Source organism: Hippoglossus hippoglossus, chromosome 8 (genome assembly GCF_009819705.1).
Source record: "Hippoglossus hippoglossus isolate fHipHip1 chromosome 8, fHipHip1.pri, whole genome shotgun sequence".
Taxonomy (NCBI): domain Eukaryota; kingdom Metazoa; phylum Chordata; class Actinopteri; order Pleuronectiformes; family Pleuronectidae; genus Hippoglossus; species Hippoglossus hippoglossus.
The window spans coordinates 2,042,215-2,064,990 of NC_047158.1; the positions used below are offsets into that span (position 1 = coordinate 2,042,215).

A 22,776-nucleotide genomic window follows, 5' to 3' on the forward strand; every position below is an offset into this window, starting at 1 on the left:
ATCCTCCCTGTCCTCTGTGACTCTGGTGTCTCCGCTGTGCTGGGAGGATTTTCACAGCTTCCATGTTTGCAGCTCACTGGGCACGAGCTGCATGCTGGGTAACGCTAGGGCTGATTCAGCGGCATCTGTGTGCATCAGTGACAGCAGCTATGAAGCAGCCACCGCTGAGGCACAACCACAGTGAGCAGCGACCGTGGAAAGAGTGTATGTGAGCGGGCAGACTCTGACTCTTACCATGGCCTCCATCGACTCCCAGCTCTTGGTCTCAGATCCCGACAGGAGGAAATTCTTGGAATTTCCCCTGAAATTCACCTTCAGGTTGATGTAGAAGTCCATGGCGTCGCCTGTCTGCGATTTAACGCATATTACACGCGACAGACAAGGAGCGTTGTCGCGGACCAACGACGGCTATTTGGGTTAATCTCGCCGATCCAGTCCACTGTGATTTATCCGACCGGGGGGATGAGGCGTATTTTGTGTTTACATCAGCGCCCTGGGCACGCCCACCGTGCACCACGTGTCCGGAACAGCGAACGCCACTTCCGCTACTACGTCACTGCGCAAAAAGGGTCAGTGAGTGATGCGGAAGAGAAGGACCACCCGAGGACGGCGGAGCATCAACAATTATAATACTAATAGTAGTTAAAATAATGATAATAATAATACAAATCATTACTATTATTAAATCTCGATTCTTACCAAGCAACACCCCAAAAAGGTTCTAATAAATATGAATAAAATTCATACATATAATGCAATTGTAGCTTTTGGCTTAAAGCCATCTGCATCCATCATCTGACATTGAACAGTCTTGTATCCTTGCGTATTTCACATGTCACTGTCATTAAAATATTGGATCAGGTTCAATGTCACTGAAAATCATAAACAACTGATGAGAAAAGCAGTTTAAGTCTGATAATAATAATAATTGTTTTTATTACACTGCACATTTCGAAAACACTCAAGGATACCTTACAAGATATGATAAATCAAAATACATGAATAATTAAAGTAAAACCAAGGTTAAATCAGGCATAGACACCTAACAGTGCATCATATGTGAACACAAGAGTGATTAAAAGTAAAACCAAAGGTTAAAGTCTGATTGGTGAGGGATGGGTAAGATGTAAGGGTAGACTGATCTAAGCAGATGTGATTTGAACAGTTAAATCGAGGCCAATTGGCAGATGTGACGTGGCAGAGAGTTCCAGAGTCGTGGCACAGAGCATCTGATGGCTGTTGCACCCATATAGTGCTGAGTTTTAATGTGGGGACAGAGAGAGGAGCAGCCAAGGAAGAGTGTAGAGCACGGGAAGGAGTGTATGGATGGAGAAAGTTCAACAGGTATGGGGGAGCCAGGTTATGAAGGGCTTTAAAGGTGAGCAGTAGGAATAGTGCATTCTTGATTGGACCAGAAGCCAAATGATGATCCCACCTGATGAGCTCAGTCTGACTAAAGTGTGTGGATCATTTTTCAACACCAACACTGTCAGGAGTCCTCTTATATATCAACTATTATATATCAAGTAATGTATTCCCTTTCAGGATCCTATATGGCATGATGACTCTGGTTTTCCTCTGTGTTTTCAGGACGTTTAATCTGAAACGACTGAGCTCTCTACTGTTGCTGGCATATGATGTTTACATTAAGGGCATTGCTCACAGTCTGTTCCTCTCAAAGCTGTCAGACAGGCTTGAGGTTAGGGTTAGAGGCACAGAGGCACTTACACAGAATGACGATAGATAGAAGAGAATTGCACTGTAGTGTTGTGATTATTATACCTTAAGTGTGGCACCATTAAATGGTGTGCCTTTGGGCATTCAATAAATTTGGCTGTCAGAAAAATATTTGATATTAATATTAAAAATATGAATATTAAATAATAACTTTAATTTACATTGAAGCTACCTCAGGGCACCATCCTTCAAAGGAAGGGAAAAGATAGCCAATTTATTGACTAAGTCCCATGAAAGTACTAACTAAAAATTTGGAACTTTGATCAATAATTAAATTAATAACTTTAACCAAAATTATCACATCAATAGCTAGTAAAGTTGAAGGATATGGAGTTCTTGACAGAGTAGAGGTTGGCAAAATTCACACTTATGCAACATTAATGAGGACGTGTGTTAAAGAAAAACATTTATTATGAAAATATTAAATGTATGAACACATAAACGAATTAAAGGTGTACTTACTATAATACAGATATGTATATGAGTATGCCTGTGTGTGTGTGTGTGTGTGTGTGTGTGTGTGCGTGCGTGCGTGCGTGCGTGCGTGCGTGTGTGTGTGTGTGCTCCTCCTGCTTGGAGGTTAGAAGAGCCTGGTTATGGAAAGTCTCCCTGGCAGGGTGAGCAGGAGAGGTACCTACTCCTCTGGGAGAGGGGATAAGAAAGTGATACCTGACTCTCCTCCAGCCAGGAAACTGAGTAGAAAAGACAAAGGAAAGAGGGGGAACTGGGCTTTTATTTGCCTGCTGATCTAATGGGTAATGGGGCACATAGTGACCAATAGTTGTTGAAAGTTGTGTCCAGGGGCATTTTTTACACCTAGGTGTGAAGTTGAAGCACCCTGGGAGACTGAGTTCTGGAGGCTCCCCTTTGTGTCCAAAACAAAGAAGACATGTGGTTGCTGGCTTTTGCTACACATGTAGGCCCAACTATTGTTCACAAATACTAGGTCCCAACAGTCGACGGGGCCAGAAAGGACAGTCAAAACTGCAGCAACACAAGCGTTGCACTTAAGCACATTATCCTGTGGGTGGCGCCATCAGCCCCTCTGCTGACCCTGGTGCAGTTTGTGTACACATTCAGGGAAGAGTGGAGGCCCACACCCACGGCGAGTCATGACAGAGTCACGGCATCAAGCGATGAGAAGAGGAAGCGAAACTTTCTGACACTGACATCGAGGTGTTTGTTAGTGAGGTGGAGGTGAAAAGCGATTTTATGGGACAGCAGTGATGTCAATAATAAAGAAAATACACTGATACTCTGCTGCTGCTGTGGATAATACACTGAGTGAGAGTGAGGACGATAGAAAGAACGGAGCCTGAAGTTAAAAAAAGATCCAATTCAAAGGTGGAGGCAAAAAAACACACTCAGAATTTGAGGGAACTTTTTGTATCTCATGTTCGTATTTTAATCATCCAAAACTGCAGGATTATTAAATTCAGAGACAGCTGTGATGTCCTCAATCTATAGAATTTAACAGAATTATTATTATATGCTCGTGTTTGTACTGGGATGGTTTGCTTCCGCCGGTCAATCTGTGTGATACTGGACTCAGCTCAGCAAAAAGATCACAGATCAATAGAATCTATATTAGCTGATCAGACATCGCTGAACCCTCGCTTCCTCCTCATGCTTCCATTCGCGTGCATCCATCACGCAGAATCATGCACCAGTGTCACGGCAGTATTTATTTATTTAGAGCAATCGGACCGATTACCTCACATCAGTGGATCCTAACCTCCACTCTGGGGTATTATTTGGAAAGTGAATAGTTTTTCTTCATTTCTTGCAAGTGATCTCCAGTGCTCTGTGCGCTCTGTGCGCCTGATGGCACAGTCACGTTCACTGCAGTGATTTGATGATACATGCACAGTGTTAGAAGATATTACTAACAAATGTTAATGACTTGGCTCTGTAACTCCGCTCTCTAATGGAATCTGTTTTATATATTTTTCATTAAAAGGTTTGTGTGGAACAGATATGTCGCGCGAGCACAACTAAAGCTGTTGGTTTTAATGTAAATGATGAAGTGGGTCAATAATCTGGCTTCAGTTCACCACCTCACTTCTGCATCTCCACTTTCCCGTCTCCAAAACATTCGTACGCATGGGTCAGAGTTTGTGTGGAAATGCGCAAATTTTCCCGTCAAGTTTGTTTTTATAAATCCCAACGTTTGCGTGAGAAGTGGTGTACGTACGTTTCAGGCCCTGTTTTGTGCGTATGCACCGGTTATAAATGAGACCCAAGAAGTGTTTTGTGGACTCAAACACTTCACCCATCCTTCCATCAGCATAGGGGTGATGAGGGAGTTTTCCCTTTAAATAACCATTTTCTAATCTACACCAAATATATATGTCTATATTCATATACATTTATAAAAACCCATGTTTCTCTCTTTTTTTTCCTGAAAATGTTTCATTGTATTGTTAGATTACATTCTTAACATTCCTAATTTCCCTTTAAGTATGTTTTAAGTCATGCTTGAATGAAAAATTAAGAGTTATAAATCTGAAGGATGAAAATAAAACCTACAAGAATAATTACTCATTTTACAAAAACAAACTCCTGAACTAAACTAAAGATCCGAGAGAGATTAAATACCTGAAACCTCCCACAAGTCTTTTAGAACTAAAGAAGCCTCTTGGACGACCACATCTTCAAGAAACATAAGGAAGTCCAGTTGCCTATGTACGAAGGTACAATACCAGAAAACATTAGTTAGAGTCCTGTAATCCCCTAAATTGTTCCCCAGTAAAGAAATGATAACCCACTGTGGTCTGCACGCATGGGTTAGAATCCTGTTTTTTCAGCAATAGTTTTTTTTCTTCTTCTTGTGTCCACAGCCACTTGTCACCATTGTAACAACTCTCTTAAGAACAGGAACAGTTTGAGTTTCAGGAGATAAAGTTCACTCAGAATAGGACAAGGTGGCCGAGTGCTAATCCATTGTGCTCTGCACGCGTGGGTTCGAATCCCATCCTTGTCGTAGTGAAGTTTACAATATACCAATTTGTACTCCAATTGACTGAATCAGCTTACTCTGCTGCTTAAGATCATTATCTCAAATGCAGTATTCTTGTCACGTGTACTGACAAAAACGCTTACCAGGACTATCAACCAGGTGGCTTAACATAGTGACCTCTTCTGAATGACTGATAAGAAACATATTATTGGAGAAAATATGAGCATTTAGTGAGTGTTATAGGCCACCATGTGTTGTCAGGGAAAATGTCCTTCCTACCTGGCGGTGGCTCAGGGATCAATCTTATTTTAGAAGGGGACTTTGTCAAACTGAACTTCAAAACTTTCTCTACCAGACTAAAATCAAGATACTAAGTATGTTCTGGAGAATTTGGGCATCGATCCCACTACCTCTCGCATGCTAAGCAAGCGCTCTACCATTTGAGCTAATTCCCCATTTACAGAGATCTCTGTAAATTACTTTGTTGGCCACTCTCCGCTGAGGGCCTGTGATGAGAGACTTCATTCATTTGTCTCGGCAATGTGATCCATTTTAGGACAGAACACATCCATGCTGAACAGGTTGCGATGATTTGCCACAGAAGCCACCTTTACACAGGGGGATTAGCTCAAATGGTAGAGCGCTCGCTTTGCATGTGAGAGGTAGTGGGATCGATGCCCACATTCTCCACTATTGAACCCTTAATTGCTCCTTGTGAGTGACATCCATTGTCTTCTACCTCAAGATGAAACTTCTCGTTATCTATGCCTATGTACGCAGGTACAATACCAGAAAACATTAGTTAGAGTCCTGTAATCCCCCAAATTGTTCCCCAGTAAAGAAATGATAAACCACTGTCGTCTGCACGCATTGGGTTAGAATCCTGTTTTTTCAGCAATAGTTTTTTTTCTTCTTCTTGTGTCCACAGCCACTTGTCACCATTGTAACAACTCTCTTAAGAACAGGAACAGTTTGAGTTTCAGGAGACGAATTTTACTCAGAATAGGACGAGGTGGCCGAGTGGTTAAGGCCATGGACTGCTAATCCATTGTGCTCTGCACGCGTGGGTTTGAATCCCATCCTCGTCGTAGTGAAGTTTACAATATACCAATTTCTACTCCAATTGACTGAATCAGCTTACTCTGCTGCTTAAGATCATTATCTCAAATGCAGTATTCTTGTCACGTGTACTGACAAAAACGCTTACCAGGACGATCAACCAGGTGGATTAACATAGTAACCTGTTCTGAATGTCTTACCAGCTTGAAATGACTGATAAGAAACAGATTATTGGAGAAAATATGAGCATTTAGTGAGTGTCTAAGTAAGGTTATAGGCCACCATGTGTTGTCAGGAAAAATGTCCTTCCTACCTGGCGGTAGCTCAATAATTCTCTGAACCATGCTGGAAGGATGGAACACCATTTTTCTGAATTATATCAGTCCATGGTATAAAAACAAGGAATCCATCTTATTTTAGAAGGGGACTTTGTCAAACTGAATTTCAAAACTTTCTCTACCAGAGTAAAATCAAGATACTAAGAATGTTCTGGAGAATGTGGGTATCAATCCCACTACCTCTCGCATGCTAAGCAAGCGCTCTACCTCTGTAAATCACTTTGTTGGCCAGTCTCCCCTGAGGGCCTGTGATGAGAGACTTCATTCATTTGTCTCGGCAATGTGATCCATTTTAGGACAGAACACATCCATGCTGAACAGGTTGTGATGTATTGCCACAGAAGCCACTTTTACACAGGGGGAATAGCTCAAATGGTAGAGCGCTCGCTTTGCATGTGACAGGTAGTGGGATCGATGCCCACATTCTCCACTATAGAACCCTTAATTGCTCCTTGTGAGTGACATCCATTGTCTTCTACCTCAAGATGAAACTTCTCAGTATCAAACCTCTGTACACAGGTGTGCATAGGCTTGCTTTGGTTTCTTGAAAACCCGTCACTTCTCTTTCCAGATCCTCTTTAAGTTCTAACTTAGTAGTGGGAGGCTACAGGTATTTCAACTCTCTGGCCCTTTGCATATCTTGACATTGCGTGTAACCCTAATGACTCACACCATAGCAAGGTGCTATACACACCTTGACTCAAGGAGCTCCAACACCCCACCAGTTGGTGGGGGGTTAAACGACCTGCATGTTTAACACAACAACTCTGAGTATAGGTGAAGATCCTAGAGAGATTAAATACCTGAAACCTCCCACAAGTCTTTTAGAACTAAAGCAGCCTCTTGGACGACCACATCTTCAAGAAACATAAGGAAGTCCAGTTACCTATGTACGCAGGTACAATACCAGAAAACATTAGTTAGAGTCCTGTAATCCCCTAAATTGTTCCCCAGTAAAGAAATGATAACCCACTGTGGTCTGCACGCATTTGGGTTAGAATCCTGTTTTTTCAGCAATAGTTTTTTTTCTTCTTCTTGTGTCCACAGCCACTTGTCACCATTGTAACAACTCTCTTAAGAACAGGAACAGTTTGAGTTTCAGGAGATAAATTTCACTCAGAATAGGACGAGGTGGCCGTACCCTCCAGCGACAGGCCGCTACCTTAAGTCCGAAACAATTCCTAACAAGTCCTAACAAGTCCTAACAATTTATCGACCAAGTCCGAACTGAAGTCCTAACACATCAAACGAAAGTCCGACCCGCAGTCCTAACCGCTGTTCGGACTGCGGGTCGGACCTGAGGCTTGGGTCGCCCGTGTCAGGTTACGGTCATGTGACGAGAGCATCATCAATAGTCCCGCCCCTTCTCTACCGGTCTCTGCAGAAGAATCAATGGCAGTGATTCTTCGGGCGCAAGAGTAAATAGAGAGGAAAAAAAACAGTAAGTAACATTATACTATGGGCGGCCATTACACAACTTTACGTCGCTGTTGCTGTCGTGTAATAATTGCGTCAGACGCTGAACTTTTTCTACCGTTAATATCAGCGGTGTAATCAGTTTACTAACGTTACGATAAGATGTACAATACTTTATTAGTCCGACAATGGGGAAATTTACTGTATTACCGCGGCAACAGTAAAAAAAAGACATTAGCAAGTTATAAGTAACATGCAATACTTAGGTGTAAGGATACAGTATGAATGTAATTAAAGCAGACGTACAAGTGTAAAGACAGGAAGAACGTACAGTATGAATGCAATTAAAGTAGACGTACAGTACATCTGTAAAGACAGGAAGAACATACAGTATGAATGTAATTAAACTACACGTACATCTGTAAAGACAGGAAGAACGTACAGTATGAATGTAATTAAACTACACGTACATCTGTAAAGACAGGAAGAACGTACAGTATGAATGTAATTAAACTAGACGTACACGTGTAAAGACAGGAAGAACATATATGCAGTGTGAGGATATTAACAGTGAGCCAAACAAATCTAAGTCACCCTAATGCATTTACTAAACCTGCGGTTTCATCTGATATTAACGCAGATGTTTCATATTTGCAGATATGACTAAGACTGGGAAGGTATCATGTACCAGTATGCCCAGGGAAAGTACCGGTTTACCACAGGTAAGAAGCCGGGGACTAAGAAATGGAAGGCTGTCATGCAGCTCATCAACTCCTGTCCATTGACTCCTATATACAACCTACCAATCCGCGAGTATGACATCTTCGGGAACAAAATTCCCTGCAAATGTAGATATCATAAGGTAAGCAATAATGATATATTTTCTAAAGATGTATTCACCATAAACCAATGTGTAGCTATATTGATATATTTATAGCATGTAAACTGGATAATGTATTATCATCTTAGCTCTGCTTGTATTGATTCACAATTGTTAGTAATGAGATAAACTTATCTTCAGACAAAGGGAAAAACTGAACTCTTGAGAGTGGCTCAAGGTCAGGGAGGCTGCTGATGGAGTCAGCTCACAACATCCCAAGTGAAGCTAGTGTAATGGCAGATTTTGTATTTGTGTAATGTTTAATAGAAGAACAGATATGTATTTAGAAGAAGTAGATAACAAATGTGTTTCTGTGACTTACAAAAGTTGCAAAGGGGACTATAAGTGTTTATGGCCCCCACATGTGTGTCTTAGCAAATGCTTCACTGCAGGGGGGTTACTTAGTGTGTCTGATAGAGATGGGTGAGGGGAACTCTGCATTGCATACAGGACTTGAGTCTTTTGATGTTGTAAATCTAGATAGGGGATCTCGGAGACAGATTGTCTCACACCAGAAAGGCACACCAGGGGTCTGAGACGGAGATCTGAGACAGGAACTCTGCCCAACCTGGTCAGACATCAAGAGGCTGAAGAATACCTTTTGGCTCCTCGCGGGGAGGGGCTTCTGATTGTATAAGTGAAGTGATTCTCCTGTGCTCTGTGCTCATTCTATACACGTCACACTAGGTGGCTGTGTGGGGTGAGCCCACCTGCAGGTGTTTTAGTTGAACTTTCCTAGAGACAATGTTATGTGTGTATTATTATACAATAGAGTATCATTATTCTACAGAAACTGCCACCACAATTTTGGCGTTGTTGGCAGGATCACTCGTGTGAGCAGACACTCTGGATCTCAATGCTGAGGAAAGTCTGGGACTCATACCTCAACAAAATGAGGGCCGAATGCTTGAGAGCCAGGAGTGCACTCACTGAGGTGATCCAACGGACCTGGTTTGGAAAACAAGCATTGTCTCTCGGGTAAGTAAAATTAAAACATTATGATCTTTAGGAAAAGGTCCAATGTTGTGATCTATTAGGAAGAGATCCACATTTGTTATGACCTTTAGGAAAAGGTCCAGGAAAAAGAGATTCACTCATTCATTGTATTGAGGGACAGACGTGTCTGCATGGCTAGGTTTTGGAAATCGGTGTAGGATCCATGAAGCTTCGTTTCGATCTTTAGGAAAAGGTCAAAAATATTATAAATAAGATTGGGCTCTGATGTCGGGCTCATGACTAGTAGTTATTATTAATATATAGTAATATTATTATTATTTTGCAATAGAGGTGTAGCTGGGACGGAAGGACCAAGGCCAGGTCCGGATCGTCTCAGTACAGCAATCTGTTGAAAATCTGGTAATTCCAGTACATTTTATACCTGCATGCGAGGTGCTAAAGAGAAGTGTGAATATGAGATTTCTCTAAGGCATTATATCAGGCAGAGTATTTAAAATGTATTAAGGAATCAAAAACGTAGGAACAATAATTGAGAAATTTGCCAAGTGATCAGGAATTACAAGAGGTAATTACAATTGACAACATTATATTGGAAATGGTTTTTATTGTTCCTTACAAAAGCATTTTTTGAAGGTTGGTTGAAGGTTTAAAGCATTTTGGTGTTGGTTGAAGGTTTAAGGTTACTAACACTAAAACACTAATAAAGTAAAACTTAACAAATTTTGTTGATGATATGTGTGACTGTGAAAGAAGAAACATGTAGAATTTGATGAAACTAAACTGAGTATTTAAGCTGAGGATTTCAGCTGAGAAAGCAGAGGAGAAAAGAAAAAGAGAGGAATCTGAGAATCCTCGAAACTGGAGAAAAAGGTGAGTATATGTTTAAATATATTTGGGGTATAATTGCGTTTTAAAAGCTAATAGTAAAAGGAAAAATAAAAAAAACCTCTAACAAATCTTAAAATAAATTTTTTTAAGAGATAGAAACGATTTGGTTAAAAAATTAAATTAAGAGACTTTTAAGTTCTTTTCCCATATAAGCAGAACTTTATTTTCCAAATTTCGTATTCTGCTGAACAAACCAGAGTTTAAATTTATAAAATAAGAGTCGGGTTCACAATTGCCGAGACAACCTATTTGAGAAAATAGGTTTAAAAATAGAGAGGATGCCTGTGTCTTTTCCGAGCATGGGAAGTTTGAGTTTGAATTATCTTTGGTAATTCAAAACTAAACTGCGTGTGAAAAGAGAGAAATAAAAAGAATAAGAACGAAGTAGAGAGGACAAAGGAAAAGGAAAAATGAAAGGGATATTTGTGCTGGATTGAAGAGTGTATGGATGTTGTTTAACTGAAGTGAATATGCAGGAACTGAAATAATCTCCAGTCTCAGTGTTTCCGACTAGATTCTGATCTGGACTCAGCTCCACCAAGAGGTGGGCAAGAGAATGCCCTGGAAAGCAGCGCACACAGTGCGATTGATTAGCGGTGAGCTGGGGACAGTGAAGGAATTCATCTGGTGAGGACACTGAGATGGAGAGAGAGAGTTTCAAGCACGTCACTAAAGTAAGAACACGGTTACACACACACCATGTGAATTAATGTTAGACATAGAACAGATGATTAAGATTGCTATTGACCATTGTGAGCTTGATCAGAAGATCAGTAGAGAGAGGCCTATTGTGCCTTATGCTAAATATTTTCACATGATGTGTATAAACTAATGCCCGAACACACAAATCACAGTGAGTGGTAGAAACCACTTTTGGGTCCGATCAAGGGATAAGACCCAAATAGAAAAGAATATCTGAATCCTCGTATGGAATATGTAAAGATTGTCTGTTAACACACTACTTTTTTCCTGTAAGGAAAAACAAAGGAAGCAGAGCTTCAAACAATGTTTTAGAGTTTCGACAACTGCTGAGAGAGCTGTGATATTTGATGTGTGATATGTGACGCTGTGAAATATGACTTTACTGGTGCCAATATGCTGATAGGATGATTTTGCTTGAGCAAAATACCTCCCACCTTTTAACAACTAGGTGGCTCAGATATGGGACAGTATTGCCTTAGATGATAGACATCACTATTTAGAGATGCAATGTTTTTAACTATGCGACTCTTATCCCTACATCAGTAGGGATAGCCAAATGATTGTGTAGCAGTTTTTCTTAACTAAAGAGAAAAAAGTTTTTTTCTCCTAGTTTAGATTTAGATTTAAAAGATAAACAGCTAATTTTGCAGAAGTGATAGTTGTTTGGTGATAAGTTCAGCATCAAAGGATGCAGCAACTGAGATAACCAAGTGGGTTTACGACTGTGTGATACAATAGAGGCTAAACCACTCCCATCACACTATTGTGCATTGACTGAAGAATGCAAATACGCTAGTGACAAGAGTGTTAAGATCAACACTAATAGCAGGTTTGCATGGGGGTGGCATGTGAGTTTGGCTGAGTTGATTGAATAGGAGATTCATGAACCTATTTCACTTCACACTTTCATCTGTGTGCTGATAGATGCTGTGTTATTATGCAAACTGTATGCAGTCTGCAAATGAGGAGTGCGTTTAAAGATTTTAAATAATTAACTTAATGTAGGTTATAGGAGCTATAAACAAGGGTCAATCGCAATTAAATAATTTTTTTGTAAGAATACAGATTTAATTTATTAAGTTTAAGGAATAAACTGGTTGGTGGATAACAATTTGTTTGGTGGCTGACAGACTTGATGTGGGTCACATGGATGATATTGTTTAACTTATGTATGTTTCTTCATTGGTTTGAATTGACACATGACTGTAGTCAGTGTGTCAAAAGGGAGGAATATAGATGTATTGGGTGTACAAAAACAACACTCTAAACAAAACTCAATAAAACTTTTTTATCTGAGTCGCGTAATTGAATTACAATTAAAATAGGTAAAGAAATCCAGATTCCACAAAGTAAACAATCCACCACCAAACAAACAGTTTGATCATTTATAGAGGAATTTGAGAAAGATTAAATTGAATTAAGTAAGTTAGATAAATAAATAAATACTGTCTTGTTCTTGTTGACATGTATACTATGCAGTAGAAGCTTTCCCCACATCTAGACAGGATTCTTCAGCAGTGGCGCAGACACTGCTCGGAGAATTCATTCCACGTTGGGAAATTCCGAAAAGATGTCCACTGATAATGGTACCCCATTTGTAAGCACAGCTTTAAGGATGCTGGTGAGTATGGGTATCGACACGAGGCAACATCGTGCCTATCATCCCGCCAGTGGCGGGCAGTGGAAAGAAACAAACAGTGGAAGGAGACAACAACACATTGAAAAAACGAACTGGTAGATATTGTGTAAACCTGTCCCCTGTACTCTTTAAAATCCACAGGCAGGTGATGGACTCCCTACCGGAATCCATAGAAAGGGAACTGCATGATCTGAGACCAGGAGACTGGATTGTGGTGAAGGACGTGATGAGGAAACCAGGAGAGCACGTCGATGGAACGAGTGCAAACCAAGTGCCTCTCACCACACAGACGGAAGTGAAGGTCAACCTGGAGACATGCAAGCCATTGAAGGAGGATTTCCGGAGCCACGAGTGGATTCTACAGGACGGAGCGTGCGTTGTGTCAGTGTGCGAGCCTTCAGCCTTCAATTGTTTCGTGTTTGCAAGCAAGGAGAGGTGTGGAAATGATTAGGGCCACACGTCTCTGATCTCAAGAAGAGGCAACACTTTGAAGAGGGGGTTGGCGAGGGGCACTGCTGATACAATAGCGCCGAAGGGGGAAAACAACGACACCTGATGGGACGACTGGGATGCAGTTCGAGGGAAAAGATGGTTTCCCTGTTCATGAACACCGTCATCGTCGTCCTGCCACCAATAATATGGCATGTGAAACCTTGGCAGAAAGAAAAACACGAAATATAACCTAAGCATCAAAGTCAGAACAAAAGGAGAACTCATGTTCGACTTCCCTGATGAACTGACAAAGCCTGGAGAATGCATGGTTTGAGACCATGAAAATATCAGAGACCCAAGCTCATTTACAGATTCAACTCATTGTGTGTAATCAAGAGATAAGAGTTCCACAGTGTGAGTGTCTCCAGATGAAAGGTTTTGGAGGACTTCCCCCGGGGGGGGAGCACTGTGAAGAACACACACAAACAGATGAGTTTGCTCTGGAGATGGAAGATTAACATCTTTAGAGGGGGGCTGGGTTTTCAACTCTTTCTCCCACTGTCTAGGGTCAGGAATGACTCTGCATCACAGAAAGGCTTTGAGAAAAGATGCTAGCCAAGAAGGTGTTTGTCACATAATCAGGACGAATTGTGGCACATACACAGTGAACATTTTTGACAATATGATGCATATCGTTTCAAATTTTAAATGACCTATTGTCCAGAGAAAGAACAAGGACACTTAGATTCCTGAAGGGCGGAATTGATGGTCACGCCTACTTTTGAATGATTGCAAAATATGTTATTGAAGTTTGTTGAAACCTATTTGGATTTTCATGTGTGTACTAGTGTTGTTGAACTGTTGTATTGTCTTTTGAGTTTAAGACTATGATTATTTCCTTAATCAAGTCTATGATTGGACAATATGTTCAACTTCCTGAAACTCATCTATCCTGGATGCTTCCCTTCCAGGATGATGAGATGGTATCAAGATGTATAAAGGATATTGAGCCTTTTAGGCTCAAAGGGGGAATTGTAATGGCAGATTTTGTATTTGTGTAATGTTTAATAGAAGAACAGATATGTATTTAGAAGAAGTAGATAACAAATGTGTTTCTGTGACTTACAAAAGTTGCAAAGGGGACTATAAGTGTTTATGGCCCCCACATGTGTGTCTTAGCAAATGCTTCACTGCAGGGGGGTTACTTAGTGTGTCTGATAGAGATGGGTGAGGGGAACTCTGCATTGTATACAGGACTTGAGTCTTTTGATGTTGTAAATCTAGATAGGGGATCTCGGAGACAGATTGTCTCACACCAGAAAGGCACACCAGGGGTCTGAGACGGAGATCTGAGACAGGAACTCTGCCCAACCTGGTCAGACATCAAGAGGCTGAAGAATACCTTTTGGCTCCTCGCGGGGAGGGGCTTCTGATTGTATAAGTGAAGTGATTCTCCTGTGCTCTGTGCTCATTCTATACACGTCACACTAGGTGGCTGTGTGGGGTGAGCCCACCTGCAGGTGTTTTAGTTGAACTTTCCTAGAGACAATGTTATGTGTGTATTATTATACAATAGAGTATCATTATTCTACAGAAACTGCCACCACACTAGTCAGCTGACAGACCGCACCACCCAGAGCATCCCAAGTGAAGCTAGTTAGCTGACAGACCGCACCACCCAGAGCATCCCAAGTGAAGCTAGTTAGCTGACAGACCGCACCACCCAGAGCATCCCAAGTGAAGCTAGTCAGCTGAAAGACCACACCACCCAGAGCATCCCAAGTGAAGCTAGTCAGCTGACAGACCGCACCACCCAGAGCATCCCAAGTGAAGCTAGTCAGCTGACAGACCGCACCACCCAGAGCATCCCAAGTGAAGCTAGTCAGCTGACAGACCGCACCACCCAGAGCATCCCAAGTGAAGCTAGTCAGCCAGCTCAGAGCATCTCAAGCTGTCAGATGCAAGAGCAGATACACTGCGCTCTCTGTAGCAAGGACATACATGCTGAGCTTTTTTCTGAACATTTATCTGACTTTCACGCAGTGCAAACTTGTGAGCAGTGTGGAAAAAATTTAATTGGTGCATTTGGGCTGCTTCAACATATTGAAGAAGGTCATTCAGTCGTCAGCAGAGAAAGTGGGAACCCTTCACATCAACCACAACCTACTCCTCCACAGCAGCGACGACCTCCTCCACCAAAGCTGCAACTTCCTCCTCCACCACAACTACAACAACAGCGACCTCCTCCACCACAGCTGCAACTTCCTCCTCCACCACAACTACAACAACAGCGACCTCCTCCACCACAACTACAACAACAGCGACCTCCTCCACCACAGCTGCAACTTCCTCCTCCACCACAACAACTACCTCCCCCTCCCCCTCCACCACAACAACAACAACAACAACAACAACCTCCTCTATCCCAACAACAACATCCTCCTCCTCCACCACCACCTTCTTTTCCTGCCACATCTCTTTACGTTGTCCACCTGAGGCCGCCGGTGGTGAATTGGGTGAGTTTTCTCCCCAAACAGTTCATGCGGGTCATCAACCCAGCCGATCAGGAGTGGATTGCCCAGTGTCTTTACGACCCCACAGGACAGCTGCGGCAACAGTTTCCTCAAAACTGGTTCCATCCACCTAATCCACCAAAGCCGACAAATGTACACCCTGACCCCATGACCTACTTCAGGCAGCGGATGTTTCTGTGGGCACCGATGCGGATGTGGGGTATTCCAATTAAATGTGTGCAGTGCAAAACCAAGATGCACCACTCTGGGATTTACACAAAAGCACGGGAAGTAATTGACCTTGACTCCAGGTATTACTTGGTCGGCGGAGACTATCCTCGGTGCAGTAAGTGCAAAATCCCTGTCTGCCCTTGGAGCACTGATGTGTTAGATCAGTTGGATCCTGCCCACAGAAACAAGTTCCCTGCTGTTCTCACCATACAGCTTGCCCTGGACAGGAAGTGTGTTACCTTCCTCAAACCAAGAACAGTAGGGAACAGCTCCAGTTACCTGCAGCAAGCACTGGAGGAAATTCACAGTGAGGAGTGGGCAAGGCGCACAGTTGAGTACCTGTCGGACTGTGAGCTTCACAAAAGGAGGAGTGCAATAACCCAGTATGAGACAGCAGTCTATGGGCAGCCACCAACCTATCGCTCCCTACCCCTTGCACAGTGGTTTGAGAGGGTCCATGCAAATGAAATCCTGGGTCATCTGGATGAGATGAAGGGTGTCATCACATCAACATACGGCAGGATCCTAAAGCTCGACTCCACGAAAAAGGTGCAGGCAAACCTCTGACAAATGATGGTCATGATTACACTTGATTATGTTGTCATGCAACTTTGTTTTTCCTCTTAATCCTAATTTTATTTCTGTATTTAATAGATCACAAAGAAGCTTGCAGGTGACATTGCAGACTCAGCTACGTGGATGACAAATGTCACCAACGAATGTGGGCAGGTGCTCAACTGTGTGCTCACCACTGGTGAGGGAGCTGGACTGGATGAGTTGTGCCAAGGGATCGTGAAGCGCTACAAGGATGCTGGAGAGCCAGAGCCACAAGCCATTTATGTTGACAGAGATTGCTGCAGTGGGACAGGTGTGTGACCGTCAAAATGTTTATATAGTTGTTTTTTATTTGTTGCAGGCACAACCTTAAAAACTTGAGCAATAATTTAGCATACATGACAGGTTACCCCCCAAGTGCTACTTGTATTAGGTCATATTTGTCATATCATACTTTGGAGAGAGTCATATAGTGATAATTGTAATTATAACATTATGCATAAATTCTGCCCTTGACTTTTCATTTGTACAGGTACATCCCCGGTTCTTTCATGGCTTCGACCGTGGAAAACCTTCGTGAGATTAGATATTTTCCACTTTATGAGGAGATTTACTCCTGGACTCACAACAGAACACCACCCTATCTATGGCACTTTCTGCTCAAAGTTGTCCCACTGCATTTTTGAGTGGGACCAGGATGACATTTGTCGCCTCAAAGAGGCAAAGAAGTCCGAGCTGCAGAAAAAGCATGCTGGTCATGCTCCTACAGAGGCTCAAGTTCTGGCCAACATCAGCTCCAGTGAACTGGCCAGACATTGTAAGAGGAGAACTCGGGGGGTTGAGGAAACACGGGGGCTGATCCAGGGTTTGCTGAAGTCCATGTGGGAACTGACCGACACCACAGGTTTACGACTTATCAACCCTGAGAGCATGACACATGTGTGGGAGATGCAACAGAAGCACTTGCCATGCATCCAAGATCCTCCTGGAGTTGAACTCTATACCAAAGTCCGCTCTGGGTCACAAAAGGGAGACAAGGTCCTGGATGTCTTCAGATGTGGCAGGGGGTCATCTTCTGTGGAAAGTTTTCATCGCCACCAGTGCACGTTTATCCCGGGTAAATAGAAGTTGTATATCTTTGGCATGACTCATACTCCTTACATGTCTTATATTATAATTTTATTTTCTATAATCTCAAACATTTTGTATCTTTTAAGGCTGGAGGTCTAATGCAATGCACACTCAGATGTACATGCTTGAGGGTAGTTCCAGATGGAACATGAACCGAGCCCATGAAGCTGTGGGTATGAGTGGTGCATCACAAACCAAGCTTTATAACATCCGCCTGATGTCCAACATAAATGACCTCAGCAACAAAGTCCTCGGTAATGCACTCTTGCCAGAATTCATTCCCCCTGGGAGACCCACTGGTAAGATACTCCAAGAGACCTCATTCTCCTTGCAACCACAACTTTACTACTACACATTCAACAAATTATCCTATTGCTTTCCCCCCATTCTAATGGAAATATGTCTATTACTCTGAATTCAAAATGTTTTTTTTTTCTTTTTATGATTCTTTAGGTGAGCGCATTGCTGTGGAGTATTTGTTGGAGCAGTCTGACAGAGGAGACTTGCTGGGTTCAGAACGGCAATGTGAACTTGGCAACGTTCTGCCTGACTTGCTGGACGAAGTTCAGGAGGAGGAGTGTCTTGATGTCACAGTAAGCGACGCAGCGGACATTCTAACTCAGAGCCCACCTGAAGCCCCCCAGTGTGCAGAAGAGTTGGACGTTTCACCCCCCTCACAGTCCACCATTTCTCCATAGTGATTTATCCAACACATCATCTTACACATCCCCTCAGGTAATTTACATATGCTATGAATTTGATATTTTATTATTTGTCGCTATTTGTCTTTCTGTTGCGTGCTTGTATACCAAGGAATTTTGTAAACAGGCAATTTTAAAATGCAAGGATTTGTTTTCGGAACTTTGTCCCCCTTACAAATTTCTAGGAAACAAGTTCTGATCTACACAGTGTCTCTCAAAGTCCTGACAGTCCAGCCAGAAGTGTACTTAGTGAGGACAACTCCTCGAGTGGACCAAGCACTTCATCTCAGGTAATTTAACTAAACGCTTAGTGTGTCCAACACAATTGGATTATATTTGTATATAACCCTGACCCCTAGTGGTAGCTATACTGTATATAAGGTGCTCCACTGCAAATATTTGCCATTTACTTTATGACAAATAAATAACTGAACAATTTTTACAGTTGCATTTTGTCAATTTGTGTGACATATATAGATATAATTACTTGTCAGAGTGAGAGATTGAAGTCTGGATTGATTCTGTTCAGGAATTCAACCAGACGTCTTTGCCGGGAAAAAGCAACACAATCCTACTTCCTGTGCTCAAGCATCTTCTGATTAAGACAACTTATACAGAGAGGGAGGGGTGTATTAAAAAACTGGTCCTATAAGTCAATGTATGGGACACACTGCCTTATCATTTCTCAATGTTCTTCATTTCTCAGGAAAGCCGATGTGATGCAAGGGGTTTTCCTGGATGGGAGGCGGTTGACAAATTGGCAGACTATCTTGTCAACCTCAACCGCACAATAACAGCTTTGTCAGCCTCAGAGACAGAAGAGATTGTGCGGCTGTACACAAGTCTTCACACCATGGACAAGTCAGTCACAAAATACACCCTTAAATGTAAGCGGAAGACCTTAGCTGGGCCGTGGAGAGCATCCAGGAAACGCAGTGGCTCTGCACCTGGTCAGCAAGCGGCTGAAAGGTGAACTGCACTATAGTGGATGCACACATAATCACAAGTCTGATAATTATTTTTAATGACATGTTACATTAAAGCAGTATCACACAAGAAAATTAATGTTGTTCTGTATATCCTCACAGCATTTTAGACTGTTCAGTAACAGACTAGTTTTAACTGTGAAGTGGGGTTATACTTAATATAATGATTCATACATCACCTTTTCTTTTCTTTAAATGAATATACTGTCTGCTGTGCAATATTGATCATGTCGTCTTTTCCTTCCTAGACTGTTCATGACCCATGGCCAGGCTGCCCAGAGACCTGACAGCAACAGAATCTCTGAGTGTGTTTCCCTCAGGCTGTTGAAAGAATATCAGTGTGCCCGAAATAGGCCAAAAGACTGCAAGGGTAAAACCTTACCAGTTCCCCAGTCAATTGTTCACACATACCAGCACATCAAACAACTGCTAGAGGACAGCCGGGTGATTCAGGACCAAACCACCTTGGTGCTGGTTACTGTCAACAACACCACAGTATCTGCTTGGTGAGATACATTTTTTGACCTTCTCTATGTAAATTTCCGCATTGCTAATAAAGGAATCTTATTCTTATTCAATTTATGACATGCACTTTACAAATACAAATTACATTTTAAGCTAGAAGGATTTGATGTAGCTACAGCTTTTGCAAAATCGCTTGTGTAAAATAGTAAACATTTTGACGTGTATCTTTTCCAGGTTGCATGAAAGGCAGAAAAGAACTGATCGAGACTCTTTACTGCAAGGGGTGCATCTTCCCCAGACAGTCTCTATGGCGCAGGACTCCTTGCCCAAGGCAAGAGAGCTCCTCACTGCACATGTGGAACATGGACATATACCTATGGAGTTTCAGGAGCCAGATAATCGTGAGGGCGAGGCAGTGATACGCCGGCGCCATAGTGTCAGAGCTGGCTCAGCACCGCTCTGTCCTCCTGAATCCTATGCATGGCCTGGTCCTTCTGCTCCACCCTCATATCAGCAGGGTCAACTGCCACCTCATCCCTCACCTTCCTGGTCCACATATGGGCAGCACCAAGCACCGCCATCCCCGTCACCTACCTGGTCAACATATGGGCAGCACCAAGCACCGCCATCCCCGTCACCTACCTGGTCAACATATGGGCAGCACCAAGCACCGCCATCCCCGTCACCTACCTGGTCCACATATGGGCAGGGCCAAGTACCGCCACCCCAGTCAGCAGGGCCTTCCTCATACCAGCAAGGTAATATATCATCAGCTCCATACCCTGGCTGGACCTTCCAAAACCCAGCACTCCCCCCTCAGCAAAACTACCCTTCAGCCCTGTATCATCACTACGCTGTACCCCCATATCCAGTAGCGACACAAACAGCAACAGTAACCGCAGCATCATCATCATCATCCTCAGCTCAATCTTCAGAAGATTTAAATCGTCACCGAAAGTGGAGACAACAAAAGGCAGCTATTGAAGATCAGGAACGTGTGGCAAGGGGGCACCAACAAAAAAAGAGGCACTGCAAAGAGGACTATCATTACGTGTGCAAAACGTGTGGTCAGGCCAAAAACAAAAGCACTGGCCACACCCAGATAAGAGGAAAGTGGTATTGTCCAGCATCTGGACAGACAATCTCAGAATGGGGAGATGCTCTTGAAAAACATTTAAAAAATTGTATATCCCCCCTGTACCTTTTGTACATCCACCACTGTACCTTTTGTATATATATTCACCTTTTGTACATCCACCCCTGTACATTTTGTATATATTCACCTTTTGTACATCCACCTTTTGTACACCCACCACTGTGCCTTTTGAATATATTCACCTTTTGTACATCCACCCACCCCTGTACCTTTTTGACATGCCGTTATGTGCCTTTTTTACGTGCCTTTTTTATATGCCTTGTTTATAGTTAACAATTAAAGACTTCTGAGAAGAAGTTTACCTGTCAGTTTATTATTTCTATGCATTATATCAATGAACACTGAATAATTTAGTGTAAACATGTTGGATTATATCAGTTTTATCTGCATTAGAAGTGTGACATGAGTCCATTTCTCTCTCTCCTTTTCTTTCCCCCCTTTTGCCCTCCTTTTCCTTTCTTTCGCCCCACCGTGGCAGTCACTTTGGCCCCATTTTTGGCCGAGTGGTTAAGGCGATGGACTGCTAATCCATTGTGCTCTGCACGCGTGGGTTCGAATCCCATCCTCGTCGTAGTGAAGTTTACAATATACCAATTTCTACTCCAATTGACTGAATCAGCTTACTCTACTGCTTAAGATCATTATCTCGAATGCAGTATTCTTGTCACGTGTACTGACAAAAACGTTTACTAGGACTATCAACCAGGTGGCTTAACATAGTAACCTCTTCTGAATGACTGATAAGAAACATATTATTGGAGAAAATATGAGAATTGAGTACTTTTACACAGGGGGATTAGCTAAAATAGTAGAGCGCTCGCTTTGCATGTGAGAGGTAGTGGGATCGATGCCCACGTTCTCCACTATTGAACCCTTTATTGCTCCTTGTGAGTGAAATCCATTGTCTTCTACCTCAAGATGAAACTTCTCGGTATCAAACCTCTGCACACAGGTGTGCATAGGCTTGCTTTGGTTTCTTGAAAACCCGTCACTTCTCTTTCCAGATCCTCTTTAAGTTCTAACTTAGTAGTGCGAGGCTACAGGTATTTCAACTCTTTGGCCCTTTGCATATCTTGACATTGCGTGTAACCCTAATGACTCACACCATAGCAAGGTGCTATACACACCTTGACTCAAGGAGCTCCAACACCCCACCAGTTGGTAGGGGGTTAAACGACCTGCATGTTTAACACATGCAGGTCTGAACTATGCTGGAAGGATGGAACACCATTTTTCTGAATCATATCAGTCCATGGCATAAAAACAAGGAATCCATCTTATTTTAGAAGGGGACTTTGTCAAACTGAATTTCAAAACATTCTCTACCAGAGTAAAATCAAGATACTAAGAATGTTCTGGAGAATGTGGGCATCAATCCCACTACCTCTCACATGCTAAGCAAGCGCTCTACCATTTGAGCTAATTCCCTATCTACAGAAATCTCTGTAAATCACTTTGTTGGCCAGTCTCCCCTGAGGGCCTGTGATGAGAGACTTCATTCATTTGTCTCGGCAATGTGATCCATTTTAGGACAGAACACATCCATGCTGAACAGGTTGCGATGATTTGCCACAGAAGCCACTTTTACACAGGGGGATTAGCTCAAATGGTAGAGCGCTTGCTTTGCATGTGAGATTTAGTGGGATCGATGCCCACATTCTCCACTATTGAACCCTTAATTGCTCCTTGTGAGTGACATCCATTGTCTTCTACCTCAAGATGAAACTTCTCGGTATCAAACCTCTGCACACAGGTGTGCATAGGCTTGCTTTGGTTTCTTGAAAACCTGTCACTTCTCTTTCCAGATCCTCTTTAAGTTCTAACTTAGTAGTGGGAGGCTACAGGTATTTCAACTCTCTGGCCCTTTGCATATCTTGACATTGCGTGTAACCCTAATGACTCACACCATAGCAAGGTGCTATACACACCTTGACTCAAGGAGCTCCAACACCCCACCAGTTGGTAGGGGGTTAAACGACCTGCATGTTTAACACAACAACTCTGAGGATAGGTGAAGATCTGAGAGAGATT

At 42.5% G+C, this 22,776-nt stretch overlaps 1 protein-coding gene and 2 non-coding genes across 6 annotated transcripts in view; 2 read left to right on the forward strand and 1 right to left on the reverse strand.

Annotated features, from left to right (window-relative positions):
• nbr1b (NBR1 autophagy cargo receptor b) overlaps positions 1-507 on the reverse strand; it is a 43,204-nt gene extending 42,697 nt beyond the window's left edge. For 3 of the 4 annotated variants that reach the window (XM_034592355.1, XM_034592353.1, XM_034592354.1), the window contains exon 1: positions 235-507. In XM_034592355.1, coding sequence (XP_034448246.1) covers positions 235-336 — 102 coding nt within the window. In that variant the 5' untranslated portion in view covers positions 337-507. The remainder of the gene's footprint in view (positions 1-234) is intronic. The other variant, XM_034592352.1, reaches the window with a different exon arrangement.
• Positions 508-5,313: 4,806 nt separating this feature from the next.
• On the forward strand, positions 5,314-5,386 carry trnaa-ugc. Its single transcript has one exon. It is a non-coding gene; the product is annotated as a tRNA-Ala (tRNA).
• Positions 5,387-5,702: 316 nt separating this feature from the next.
• Positions 5,703-5,784, forward strand: trnas-gcu. Its single transcript has one exon. It is a non-coding gene; the product is annotated as a tRNA-Ser (tRNA).
• The last annotated feature ends 16,992 nt before the right edge of the window (positions 5,785-22,776 follow it).